The sequence below is a fragment of the Radiomyces spectabilis genome, assembly GCF_025331425.1.
Source record: "Radiomyces spectabilis strain NRRL 2753 chromosome Unknown BYT42scaffold_8, whole genome shotgun sequence".
In the NCBI taxonomy this organism is placed as follows: domain Eukaryota; kingdom Fungi; phylum Mucoromycota; class Mucoromycetes; order Mucorales; family Radiomycetaceae; genus Radiomyces; species Radiomyces spectabilis.
In genome coordinates this window covers 499,505-512,592 of record NW_026251933.1, presented here as the reverse complement: position 1 = coordinate 512,592, position 13,088 = coordinate 499,505, and the positions used below count along the sequence as shown (strand labels likewise).

The 13,088-nt window shown below is 44.1% G+C and overlaps 5 protein-coding genes across 5 annotated transcripts; 2 read left to right on the top strand and 3 right to left on the bottom strand.

Annotated features, from left to right (window-relative positions):
* Positions 1-69: 69 nt before the first annotated feature.
* On the top strand, positions 70-1,612 carry BYT42DRAFT_599049 (uncharacterized protein). The gene is made up of 2 exons (XM_051570975.1): positions 70-1,184; positions 1,259-1,612. Exons 1-2 carry the CDS (start codon positions 174-176, stop codon positions 1,508-1,510), a joined length of 1,263 nt encoding a protein of 420 aa, XP_051422205.1. The 5' UTR covers positions 70-173; the 3' UTR covers positions 1,511-1,612.
* A 509-nt stretch (positions 1,613-2,121) lies between these two features.
* On the bottom strand, positions 2,122-5,451 carry BYT42DRAFT_573323 (transitional endoplasmic reticulum ATPase). The gene is made up of 9 exons (XM_051568715.1): positions 5,374-5,451; positions 5,027-5,298; positions 4,666-4,931; positions 4,164-4,583; positions 3,679-4,092; positions 3,335-3,604; positions 3,046-3,261; positions 2,592-2,962; positions 2,122-2,515 (listed from the first exon to the last, which is right to left on the bottom strand). Exons 1-9 carry the CDS (start codon positions 5,403-5,405, stop codon positions 2,296-2,298), a joined length of 2,481 nt encoding a protein of 826 aa, XP_051422204.1. The 5' UTR covers positions 5,406-5,451; the 3' UTR covers positions 2,122-2,295.
* A 959-nt stretch (positions 5,452-6,410) lies between these two features.
* BYT42DRAFT_516820 (uncharacterized protein) lies at positions 6,411-7,506 on the bottom strand. The gene is made up of 4 exons (XM_051565221.1): positions 7,271-7,506; positions 7,051-7,188; positions 6,779-6,964; positions 6,411-6,696 (listed from the first exon to the last, which is right to left on the bottom strand). The coding sequence occupies exons 1-4, from the start codon at positions 7,449-7,451 to the stop codon at positions 6,614-6,616; spliced, it is 588 nt and encodes a 195-aa protein (XP_051422203.1). The 5' UTR covers positions 7,452-7,506; the 3' UTR covers positions 6,411-6,613.
* Positions 7,507-7,872: 366 nt separating this feature from the next.
* Positions 7,873-9,158, bottom strand: BYT42DRAFT_573319 (uncharacterized protein). Its single transcript, XM_051568714.1, has 3 exons — positions 8,942-9,158; positions 8,212-8,813; positions 7,873-8,100 (listed from the first exon to the last, which is right to left on the bottom strand). The coding sequence occupies exons 1-3, from the start codon at positions 9,048-9,050 to the stop codon at positions 7,972-7,974; spliced, it is 840 nt and encodes a 279-aa protein (XP_051422202.1). The 5' UTR covers positions 9,051-9,158; the 3' UTR covers positions 7,873-7,971.
* BYT42DRAFT_599045 (uncharacterized protein) lies at positions 9,159-13,059 on the top strand. The gene is made up of 8 exons (XM_051570974.1): positions 9,159-9,209; positions 9,263-9,328; positions 9,402-9,510; positions 9,568-9,623; positions 9,693-9,985; positions 10,059-10,314; positions 10,373-10,484; positions 12,040-13,059. The coding sequence occupies exons 1-8, from the start codon at positions 9,192-9,194 to the stop codon at positions 12,981-12,983; spliced, it is 1,854 nt and encodes a 617-aa protein (XP_051422201.1). The 5' UTR covers positions 9,159-9,191; the 3' UTR covers positions 12,984-13,059.
* The last annotated feature ends 29 nt before the right edge of the window (positions 13,060-13,088 follow it).

Below are 13,088 nucleotides of genomic sequence, written 5' to 3'. Positions count from 1 at the left end.
TTCAGAGTCGCCGCCAGAAAATTTTTCCGGCTCTCTGTCTTGCGCGAGTCGCTTCATAAAATAGTCACACTGGTCGTCACAATTTTGATGACGAAGAACGGCGGGCGTGCTCTTTCTTTTTTTGCACTTTGGGTCGACTTTATCACAGACTCTCGCCACAGAAGACGGTATTTATGGATAGGTATTCACGTGGTTACGACGAGCGATATCGAGGGTATTACGATCGTCCTCGTTCGGATACATATCGCCCAGGAGAAGTATATCGTCCATCCGAAAGAGATCGGGAGTACAGAGATCCGGCACGCAACTACTCGCCAGGTCGCTATCCACCGGCCACTTCACGATCACCCGTTCACAGAGGTGGTGATTCGTACCACAGGGAAAGACTCAGTTATTCCGAACGATACTATGGATCGCGAGGTTCTTCACCTGCACGCTCTGATTCGAGATCCCCGAGAAGACCTTCTTATGCGTATTATCGTTCGTCGTCGTCAACATACTCTTACACTTCACGCCGCAGTCCTTCCCCATTAACCCGACGCGATTCTTCCTATGAACGTCAGCGATCATCCTACTCGAGTACTACCGCTGGCTATCCTCCTCCTTATAGTGCTACGGCTTCTAGCCATTATTATCGTTCTCACAGCACATCGTCTCCCAGCGCTTCTTTCCCACCATCTTCCTATCCGCCGCGACGTCACAACCCTGGTACAGCTCCTTATCCACTGCCAACTTCGGCTTCCTCCGATGCAGCGGCTGTAGCCGATGCTGCCAATACTGGTGATGCTGCACCTGTCGTGCATCCTCGATCGTCGTCTTCCAGTGCGTCAAGGAGCGTACCACCTTCACCCGGCAAAGAATCAGCACCAGCGCCCATGACCAACACTTTTCACGCTAGCGCCACTTCCACCACTCCTGCACCTCTTCATCCAGCGGCCACCACCTCGCCTTCTGGATCAACTTATTCATCGCCTTACGGATACAGCCATCATCATTCTTCAAGTTATTCATCGCAAGGTGGACCGCCTCCGCCACCATTGTCACGATCCCATTCCAACACAACCCATCATTACTCCCACTACAGCAGTTATCCATCGTATGCTGGTCATCACTCTTCAGGATCTTCTTTTTCATTTCCTCCTCCTCGACCGAGAACTTCCTATGCCTCTGAACAAGAAAAAGAGGTGAGTCAACGCATCATTTGACGAAAAGATTATATTAGTAGCAAAATCACTGATAAGTTGTTAAAAAACAATAGGTGGAACGCTACGAGGCGGATGTACAGAAATTACGAGATGAAGAATTGGATGTACTAGCAGCTGCGCGCAAAAGCCGGTTTGAACTCAAGTTAATCGACTGGGAAACAACCAAACTGGAACATCAGGTAGAACTGGTACAAAAGCAATGGGATGAAAGCGGGATGGATGAACTTGTGCGCGAAGAGATGCCGCTACGATTGGCAGGGAAATCGTTAAGCAGCGGGCTATCACGTTCAAAGCTCTCCTTATAAAATAGTCCTCATTTGTGTAAATAGTAACTACTAGTGAATAGTCTAATAAAGTAAGATACGCTATCTCTTACATAGACGTAATAAATACAGTATCATTTAAAGCTATCAATAGAGCCATCGTATAAGATTCGCCTTAGCCGCTTACAAGCTGCATTTCATACGCGTTTCCTGTGACAACTATTTCGAAGTCAACCGGGGCTTTTCATTTAGGTTCGTCAATTCTCTCGCTGAAGCAATATCAGCCATCTCAGTCTTTCGTAGACAATGTTATGTCTGAACTTCTATATCATTTTGCTTCACGCTGTTCATAATTGATGATCTTTTTATTTCCAGACATTTGTACAGGCAGTATAAGTGAAAAAATGCGACATGACGGCATGTAAAGGGTGTATGTGTATTTAATCTTTTTTTTTTTTCTTTCCGCTTTATTGATTTATCGTACGGTGCTTTGTTTAATACTGGTACTTTGCTTCTTGTTTCTTAATGAATTGGGTAGAGCGATATTGCGGAATCGTGAATACGGCAGGACATTCAGTTGCGAAAGTCTTCAACATGACGGATGAGTTGGCAGTGACGTTTATCGCGTGAGAACTGGACATATTACTTACAGGGTAAGACACAGGAGCAGGCAATAGTGTTGATCATATAAAGGGTAGACATTCAGCAATAGCACAGTGTTTATTTGTTTATTTCTGTGATTGTATTTTGTGAAAAAAAAAAATATGACAGCTTCTGAAGGACGAAATTGAAGACGTCCACTCGAAAATTTATGTTTCTCGCTTTATTTACGCATAAAGATCATCATCGCCACCTTCTTGACCAAAACCGCTTTCACCGGCGGTAACACCATCCATACCCTGTGCAGAACCAGCTCCGCCTTCAGGGAACTTGAAGGTACCGAAACCGCGCTGCTGTTGCAGATTCTGAGCAAATACTTCGTATCGTCGGATATCGTTGTCGCTGACTGATCGGCGAGCAAAGCGCATAGCTTCCTCAAAATGAGCACTGAAAGAAAAAAAAGAAGTCAGTCAGTATGAAAAAAAAGTTCAAAAAGAAGACGGATAAAGAAATGAATGCTTACCGAGTAATGTAGGCGACGACATCTTCGTCTTCATCTTCTTCCATGCCGACATCTTCACCGGCTTCCTGTTTTGCCTTGCGCTCCTTTTCTTGGGCGATTTCTTTTTCAATATCTTCACGGATGGCCAATTTAGCAGCACGCTGACAGATTTCGGACAAATCAGCACCAGAGAATCCTTGAGTGTGCTTGGCAATGAAAGCCAAATCCACATCAGGGGAAACAGGCGACTTGCGCAATTGGGCCTTTAAGATGGAAAGACGCGAGCTTTCATCAGGGAGAGGGATATAGATGAGCTGATCCAAACGACCAGGACGCAAAAGAGCGGGATCAATTTGATCAGGACGGTTGGTAGCACCGATAACGAACACATTCTGCGGAAATGGAATAAAAAATGAGCATCGATTCAATCAATATCGGCTCTGATCATAATTTTTGCAGAAATAGGAAATCTTACCTTTTTGGCATTCATACCATCCATTTCGGTCAAAATCTGATTCAGAACACGATCACCTGCACCTCCTGCATCACCCAATGAACCGCCACGAGCCTTGGCAATCGAATCCAATTCATCAAAGAACATAACGCATGGCGCAGCTGCACGTGCCTTGTCAAATACATCACGCACATTCGATTCGGATTCACCAAACCACATTGTCAACAATTCAGGACCCTAAACATGGTGATCTTTTAGTTTCCGTGCTGTTGACAAATAAATTTCAAACCGATATGATAGAAATGCATACCTTGATGGAGATGAAGTTGGCTTGACATTCGTTGGCAATAGCCTTGGCCAACAAGGTCTTACCGGTACCAGGAGGACCATAGAACAAGACACCCTTGGAAGGACTCATACCAAACTTCAGGAACTTTTCTGGATGTTCCACAGGATATTGGACGGTTTCCTGCAATTCCAACTTGACATTGTCCAAACCACCAATGTCGGACCACTTTACAGAAGGTACTTCAACAGCAGTTTCGCGGAGAGCCGAAGGATTAGAAACACCCAAAGCGTACTAAAAGAGTAGTTATATCAGCGAGCGAGTCCTTTCTTACGGAAGGAATTGAATATCAGCATCAAAACACTTACTCTAAAGTTGTCCATGGTAACGGCCAGACTGTCCAGTACTTCGGTGTCAATGGTTTCTTCTTCAAGATCGATCAAATCCATCTTTTCACGGATTTGTTGCATAGCCGCTTCGGAACAAAGCGAAGCCATATCGGCACCAACATAACCGTGGGTTTCAGAAGCAATTTGTTCCAAATCAACTTCATCATCCAATTTCATGTTCTTGGTATGAATACGAAGAATTTCAAGGCGACCAGTAGGATCAGGAATGCCAATATCCACTTCACGATCGAAACGACCGAAACGACGCAAAGCAGGATCAATGGAGTTGGGGCGGTTGGTAGCCGCAATCACAACGACATTGGAACGCGACTTCATACCGTCCATCAAAGTGAGAAGCTGAGAAACGACACGACGTTCCACCTCACCGTTGGTCTGTTAAAAAAAAAGAAAAAGTCAATCGTCTCTACCCATTTGTATTGGCATCTGACTCTTAGATACCGTACCTTTTCACGCTTGGGTGCAATAGCATCGATTTCATCGATAAAGATGATGGCGGGAGAGTTCTTTTCTGCTTCTTCAAAGGCCTTGCGCAGGTTGCTTTCAGATTCACCGGCCATCTTGGACATGATCTCAGGACCGTTGATGAGGAAGAAGAAAGCACCAGTTTCATTGGCGACAGCACGAGCAATCAACGTTTTACCGGTACCAGGAGGACCATACATGAGAATACCGCGGGGTGGTTTAATACCAATGGTCTTGAAAAGTTGAGGATGGCGCAAAGGAAGTTCAACCATCTCACGAATCTGAGCCATCTGTTTACGACAACCACCAATATCATCGTATCCCACTTCATTCAAGTTTTGTTCTTCGTCTTCACGCTTGATCGGTTCACCTTCGCAGTGGATGACCGTATCTTGTGCAACCTATGCATAAATAACACTCAGCCAACGGGGCTCCTCTCAAACTTTTCCTTTTTACAACACGGCCATCTTTGTGTGCACTTACAATACAGTAATCATCGGGATCGGTTTCCACGACCTTGAATTCTACTGCACGCATACCACCGCGCACAAGGAATAAGTCGCCCTTGCGGACGGGACGGTAGGCTTCCAAGAAGTAGGGTTTCAAGTAAGTTTCAAACAAGTTGCCGGTCAAGCCTTCAACAGTGTCATCGATAGGCAAAACATGAATACGTTTGCCGTATTTGATATCTGGACATGGGTGAATGCTGATAATATCACCAAGGCGCACACGTAAATTGTTACGCACGACTATGATGATGATAAAAAATTGAAGCAGAAAAATAGAATAAAAGCAGAAAGTTAGCCCACTGCACAGCGATGTATCCGACAATTCTCTACGTTACCTTTGTTAATTTTGGCCTTGTTATCCTCCACGTCATCGTCGGCCAACACGATAAGCACTGTGTCTCTTCTCTTCTTGCCCTTGACAAGTACAGTATCACCGCGGAAAAGTTGAAGTCTTTCCATGGTGGCAGTAGACAAAGTAATAACTGAGTTATCATCATTGGAAGCATCGTCCACCATCAATTTGTTGGGTGCGGCTTTACGGCGCAAAATAGCAGTGGCAGGATCATGGCTAGGATCGACTTCGGGGTCAGTGACACCAGCATTAGGCCTAAAAAACGAGGGAAACGCAACCGATTAATTTTCTGAATGGTCTGATCGCACTTTTGCTGCAGTGGTTACTTACATCAATTTGCTTTTATGATCACTTGTAGTCATTATCAAATGAGATTATTCAATAAGGGTGAAGAAAAACTCACTGGTGGGTGCGCGGAGAGTCGTGAATTTATCTGCTGCGACACGTAATACTTCGATGTCGTTCGCCGGAGCCCCCGATAGGTCCGGTCTGATGACGTAGTTACCTTACGTCATGCAGTCCGGAGGACGACCGGCAGTTGATTTTCTATGCATTATTCAAGCTTCGTTGCTTTTATTCAACTGTGTATTGTTGGGAAGGAATATTATATTTATTTCAACCTGTGTATTGCTACCAGTAGATGAATGACAATGATTAGTAGCGGCATAAATAAAACTGAACTAAGCGTCATTTGGCCCCCAGCAGCCCTATCTTGACCGAATTGCTTCTTCGAAAATATGTATGGACGCAATAGGTACAGAATTGAAAGATATTTTTATGTCCTAATAGCATTTGCAATAGAAAATGTGGATATATGTCGTTGAAGTGAGAGAAAAGTACTGTACTGTACTGTACTTACCGTTCGGTATAGTCTCTGAAATTGTGCAAGTTGAAGGGCACAAGACCGCGCATTAGTCGCTGTACCTGCTTTCAATCGTGCATAGATTTCACTCAGTCAGCTTCCAGCAGCTGGAATCTCAAACCGGAGAAACCCATAGCATAAAATGAAAATAAAGAACAACGCCCATTGAAATTGAATCGGTGAAAGAAATTTAGCGCTTTCATGAAGTTCATGGCGCAAAGATGGTTTGTTCGAAAACGTTGATGACACAGTTCTCTTGCCTTTTACGTCCCTCATGGATAACGGTATCTAAATATTTTGACCCTCTGAATTTCATTTTTTTTTTCCCTCATTCTTCCTCGTTGGCACCGTTATTTATATGTTTAGGGAAACAAATCTCCACAAGATAATTGAGCACTGTCAAGTATGCAAATTGTAGTAGTATGCTTAATCCAACAATTTGGAAGTTCGAGACCAGAAACTGGTCTTCCCAGAAGAAGAAATACAAGATTTTTTTCTTTTTCCCATTGACAATATCGGATCAGTCATCGTAACCGATTGTTCTCCACAAACCAGACGGTCCTCCAAAATTTCGAATACAACAAGTCCGTCAAACCTTTTTGGCGTCATTTTTTTTTTTTTTGTCAAATAGGAAATCCGATACTCTGTCATTTTTTTTATAGAGGAAAGAGACATTCAAAACCGTACATTATTCGACGATCCTATTACTTAGGACGACTTGCGTTCAGCAGCTTCCTTCTCGGCCTGCAAGCGCTTGCGCTTGATCAAGGTGTTCATGTAAGTGCCCAAGACTGGTGAGAAAAAAGAAAAAAAGATGAGTCATGTTGGACAGAAAAGCGCAACAACAGTTTTCCCGTAATTTTCCAAACTTACAGAAGATGACAACGTTGAAGAAAGGAACCCAGGTGTGTTGGGGCAAGTAGTTTTGGGCAAAGATCAAACTCAAGGGAGAAACAACCCAAGAAACTTTCTGCATCGACAATAAACCATTGCGCACAGCGCTTCTAACCTGAGCAAAGGATCGACCACCAGCCAGGATGGTCATTGCAGTAATATAGACTAAAAACAAAGTACAGTTTTCATCAGCATCTCCATTTTTCTTTCTCTCCTGCTATTGACAAAAATATAGAAAAAGAAAGCCTAACCTGTGTTCATGAAGGGCGAGATGATAAGGTTGGAGAACAACAACTGGCCAACCTTGACCTTGGGACCGGTCTTGCCAGCAAACACCTTGGCCATGATTTCATACCACAAGTGGTTTAAAGGACCAGAGATGATCAAGCCTAGATAATGTTCATTATTCGTTTGAGTGCTTCATATCTCGACTAGTTGGTCGTTTTATCGTGCAAAAACAAAGTGTCGTACCATAAGCTGCCATTTGGAAAATACGCTTATCGAGTTTCTTCTGTCCCGACAATTTTTGTGCTGCTGCTTCTTGGCAACCAGAAAGGATACCGCTGGTTACGGCTTTGGTCTGAAGAGGGTAGGCAGCCAGCTGCGTAAGGTACCATGCCAAGAAAGACTGATTCGCGGGAGATACACTCATGGTGGAAATGTGTTGTGTAATGGGAAGAGTGTGGGGTAAAAAAGAGAAAAATAAGAAACCAACAAGTAAGAAAAGAAAAAGATAAAAAAAGGAAGGCCGGTCGTCCGATATATACACAACAAATATAGAGGCGGGGAACAAAGATACCTGTCATTATACGGTATCCGGTATTTAAGCTTGTCGGAGATTCAAAGGAATGACATTAAAGGATCACAGACACAGTGATACTACCGTAGATTCTTTTTTGTTCATGTGGTGTGTATTAACGAAAAAAAAAAATAAGGTAATGATGGATGAAGGGGGAATAGAGAAATGTGGGGTTGCTTTTTTTTTCTTTTTTCTGATGTAACTGTAACATACGATAAAAAAATGGAGCTGGCTATTTCTTTTTATACAGACGAATAAAATATCGCATATTTTGGACGTCAATGGGATATTTTAAGTGGTCAGGATGCCTAAAGCAGCACAGAAGAAAGATCAATCATTCCAAAATTCACAGTAAATTTTGCAGTTAACCTTCTCACCTGTACCACCTTGAATCTTCTGCAACCACGCATTCAAGGTCTTTCACCGCATCCAATAACGTGTAAAGCATGTACGTTTTGCCGCCGATCTGCAGGTGGGAAAACGATCCGGCAGACTCCACAATCTATTTTTCCGACCAAAAATGGAACAGCCATTAGTTTTTTGGTTCAGCATTGGCGTCGGGCAGATAATCTGTGGGGAAAAAAGGGAACCATGATAAAAAGGTGCCACTTACCAAAAGAAGCGCGCCTTTCTTCATGGATTGAATTAAGGTTTGAATCAGTTGCATGGCAGCCGTTTTGTTCACAAACAGTTCATTCATAACGAACATAAAAGTGATCAAGTCTGCCTGGGCGATCAGCTCATTTCTTCGCGATTCGTTCTCTTTGCTCAAAACATCGCCTTGCTCATACACGCATTCCAACTGTTCGGTCGTAAGTTTCCATTCTTGTCGTATGGTGGTTTCAAAACAAGTGAGCACCGAGGACCATGCACCAATATCTTGCATGTTCAACCGGACTTGCTGACGCTCGGCTGGAACACGTGTCATGGCCGCCGCAACACTGACCAACTCAGATCCACTGCCAGATCCCACAGCAAAAATGCGACAAGCTTTGCCTAAAAGTTTGCGTAACTGTGGACGAGAGAAAATTTCAAAGTAACAAAGTGCACGGCCGGGAACATAGGCGGCGCTGTACACTTGAAGATTCTCTTCATCCGTGAAAATACCCTCATAATCACGCTGTACAAAGCTGGCCTTGATACCCTGTAACACTTTTCCCCAGTCGTCTCTTGCAAAGGTATGATAACATGCCCGCCGAATCAGCGACAGTATGCCTAGATTCGCGATGAAAAGACAGTTTTTTTTTTTTTTTTTTTTTTTTTTTTTTCGTGAGATCGGAACTCTTTGACCATATCACTCTTGGTTCATCGTTAAATTATAGAAAAAAGAAAAAAAAGATTACTTTGTTCCGGATCCCGCCCAAGTAGTCGCCACCGTGCTTTCAGCGCTTCTTTATCATATGCCTCCTTTACTTTGGACTTCTCGGGTTTTGGCTGCAAGTCTGTGGCCATGATCAGAGCGAAAACGATGGTCAAGAAGTGCTCCAACTCCAAGCCACGGATCCAAAAAATAAAGACGCCGCTTCAAGTTTTTTTCTTCTTTTTTTGTGCTATTTTTTGCGCTGCGGTTTAAAGTGTCGTCATTTTACTATTATGCCAGAAATCGCTGAAGTAAGCTGTACGGCAACCATGCTGAATAGTCGCATCGGCTGAACATTTATTAGGTGGAATTTGCTCGAAGACAATGCCACCAGCATTGTTTGAATCGAACAATCATTGCTGTTGATGCGGTAAATGGTGGATTCCTCTTTTTGCACAAAGAACGGGCACTGAAACAGGCTCCGCGCCTTATGCTGTGTATAGACACCGGATAGTCTAGTATTTGCTGACACCACGGCCGAAGACTTTGCTGAATCCATCAAAGGGAAAATAGTGACAGATACAAAACGATGGGGAAAGTATTTTGTCTTGAGTGAGTTTCCTTGCCAATTTATGCTCTTCAGTCTATTTTTTTCTAATTTACTTGCAGTACTTGACAAAGGTCCACACATTGTTGCTCACTTTGGCATGACGGGCCAACTTCTTGTACGTGTGTGGCGCGGATGAAAAATAACCTTAGACATTTCTCTGAAAGCCCTATTGGTTTCTTTGTAGGTGAAGCATGAGCACGAGGAAAAGCAAATGACGTGGCCACCAAAGTTTGTAAAATTTATCATTACTGTGCAGAAGAAGGGGACGGACGAAGAGCCGGTTGTCATAGCTTTCTGCGACGCGCGTCGTCTGGGTCGCGTTAGGCTGGTAGACGGCGATCCACTGAAATGTCCTCCCATTTCCAAACTGGGTTTTGATCCTATGCATAATCTGCCGTCGCCTGAAGATTTCACAGTTCTTGTGCAGAAACGAATTATGCCGATCAAAGCATTACTGCTGGATCAAGCTTTTTCAGCGCAAGTATTCGCCTAACTACTCTATACATTATAGATGTTAACTTGGCGGCTTATGCTGACTTGTCTGTTACAGTGGCGTGGGGAACTGGGTGGCGGACGAAATTTTGTATCAATCACGTATCCATCCGGCGCAAAAGGCCAATACGCTGACGATCGAGGAATGTCACAATCTGCGGTTACAAATGGAGAAAGTGTGCCGCATTGCAGTGGAAGCGGAAGCCGATTCATCACTGTTCCCTGAAGACTGGCTCATGATGTATCGTTGGAACAAGGGCAAAGGCAAAGGAGCCGGAGTTCTACCTAATGGACACAAACTGGCTTTTGAAACGGTAATTTACCAAAAGGAGAGGGACAATCAACGACGACTGACAGAGTTTATGTCGTTAGGTGGGGGGACGAACAAGTGCGTTTGTACCAGCATTACAGCGATTGCATGGCTCTATCCTTACAAAGAGGAAGAAGGTCAAGGTCGAGAGCATGGCAAGCGATGAAGAAGCACGTCCCAAAAAATCTCACAGAAAGGCAAACAAAGATCGCTCCAGGCCGAAAGCGGAAACCGTTAAAAAAGAAGATGATAAATCACCCACAGGCGTGTCTCCTCGAGCTGCACGGTATATGCGTCGAAGCGCCTCAACAACATCGTTGCACAATTAAAATGAAACCCAATGTGTTTGACCTGACTTTCATGCATGGTTTATTGTATAAATTAGATTGTCTTTACATTGGAAGTCAGTGCGGAATGGGGCTGTTTTTTGACCTGTGTCCACCATTCCTATGACCTATGCGACCACACGTATATGCAAACGAATCTATTAATGGGATTGCTTTCATTCTGGAAGGGGGGGGGGTAATATCTCAATTTCCCGTGGTCGGATCATCAAATTCATTTCTTGGTATTTCTGTGAATTGATAAAGAGTTTATACAGCGTTGAACTGGGAATACCTTTTGTTAGAAATCTGAGAGTTTCCCGTCTGTATAATGGTTCCCACGGCGCGATGCCAACCCCAGCGGATGTCCGCGCTGTGGAACCATCCAGCTATCATTTACGAATTGATCACATGAATACCATTTGTGAAACCATTGATTGTGAGATGACAGATAACAAGCGCCATTGTGCCAGGGGCTATAACTGCTGTAGGTTTCCTTACCGTGTTGTGACTCTGCACATATAGCTCATCATGTGGTGTGCACAACGCTTTAGAAGCGCTTTCGACAATTTTCCATCTATCACCACCCCATGGCTGATGTCCTTGACATCAATCAGCCTGCATAAGATATAAGTTCTTTGATCATCTTTCAATCATACTACGAAAAGAATCACATATAGGGGGAGAAAAGCCCATATGTATCTGTCATTCCTCGACTCCTTCATATGCGGCGCAAGTGCTTTAAATATTGGGGAGTTCTCATGTGCTCACAGAATGCAGGTTTTAACGGGAACAGTGATTTCCGTATATGTCTACTCTCGCATAACGTCAACCCTCATTCATTTCAGTGGATTACTGCTCACTCACTCCGTTTGCAAATTGATAGTCTGATTAAAATCCGCGATTTTATCAAATGAATAATACAGCTGCTCGAATACAAAGGTAATGACCCTACTGCAGTTTATGTTATCCTGCATAGATTCCCACTATCCAATCTGTATATATCAAGACAAGTACGGAATCATTTAGGTGAGGTTCAAAAGATGTAATCGTGTCGAACACTGACAGTAAGGCAGTGAAAGTGCTAGACGCCTCGCGCGCAGCCGCACAGTGCACGACCTACAAGTTGAAGCCCAGTAATCTACACAAAATTTCTTCAGATACGACATGGCTCAGTTGAGTGGCCATTATGCATCCTAGAAAAAAGGGGGAGAGGGTTCCAAGACTGGAATCGACATGATGTTGCGATATTGAAAATGATAATATGGCAACAGCAAGTTGAGGTGTTGTCAAGATTCGAATGGAATTCATGCTCCGTCATTTTCCATATTTCTTTCAGATTTTTTTTCCTTGTCAGTTTCTTTTTTCATTCATTCACATGATAAGGGACTCGCCACTACTTTTAGCCGCATGTATTGCGTTGGCTACTGCGTATTACATCACGAGAAAAAACGATAAACGTTTGCAGCTCATATCGGCCAAGGATGAACGGGTGGTTATTTTAGGCTGCTCTTCAGGGATTGGCAAGCACGTCGCGTTATCTTATGCTGCCCGTGGTGCGAAGCTCGTGCTATTTGCAAGAAGACGAGAATTGCTGGATGCTTTGAAACAAGAATGTGAACATGCCGGAGCTTCTCATGTCACTGTGGTGGCGGGAGATGTGAGCCATCAGGATGACTTGACATTACTGATGGAGACTTGTCAACGAAGCATGGGGGGTCTGGATACGCTGATCTATTGTGCGGGACTGATTTCTGTGCTGCCTTTTATGGAAGCATGCGGGATGGAGGTCAAGGTCCAGCAGACGGGTTTTGAAGTGACGCAGTCGTCAACGTCAACGAGTGGAGTGGATGATGCGTTGGAACGTATTACGAATGTAAACTATTATGCACCCGTACGGACGGCTCGAGTGTTTCTGCCTATTTTAATTCAGACTTCAAAAATGCCCAATCTGGCGATCGTCTCTTCGATGGCCGGCAAAGTGGGTGCGCCCACACGTGCGATGTATGCAGGCTCCAAGCATGCCGTTCACGGGTTTTTCGATTCCTTGAGAGTGGAAGTGGAGCCATACAACGTCCATGTCAGTCTTGTGTGTCCAGCCACCGTGGATACAGATTTACGCCATTCGGCCGTGGACGGCGGGCTTGGGCATGGAGGCGTGGCGGGATCCACGAGCGGAAAATTGTCGCCACAAACAGTCGCTTTACAGATTATTGCCGCTTCCGATCAACGAAAACGGGAAGTGTATCTCCCTGCGTGGTTTGGCTATGCAGCATTATGGGCCAAACTGTTGGCAAGCCCCTGGGTCGATTGGTTCGCCAAGCGAAAGTACAGCAAGGTCACTAAGTAACATACAAAAAAAAGGAAAAAGTTCATTAAAGAGGTGGTAAAAATTTTTTTTTTTTTTTTTTTTTTTGTCTGTTGACCCATTCATCTTTGATACGGCGAAGGATAT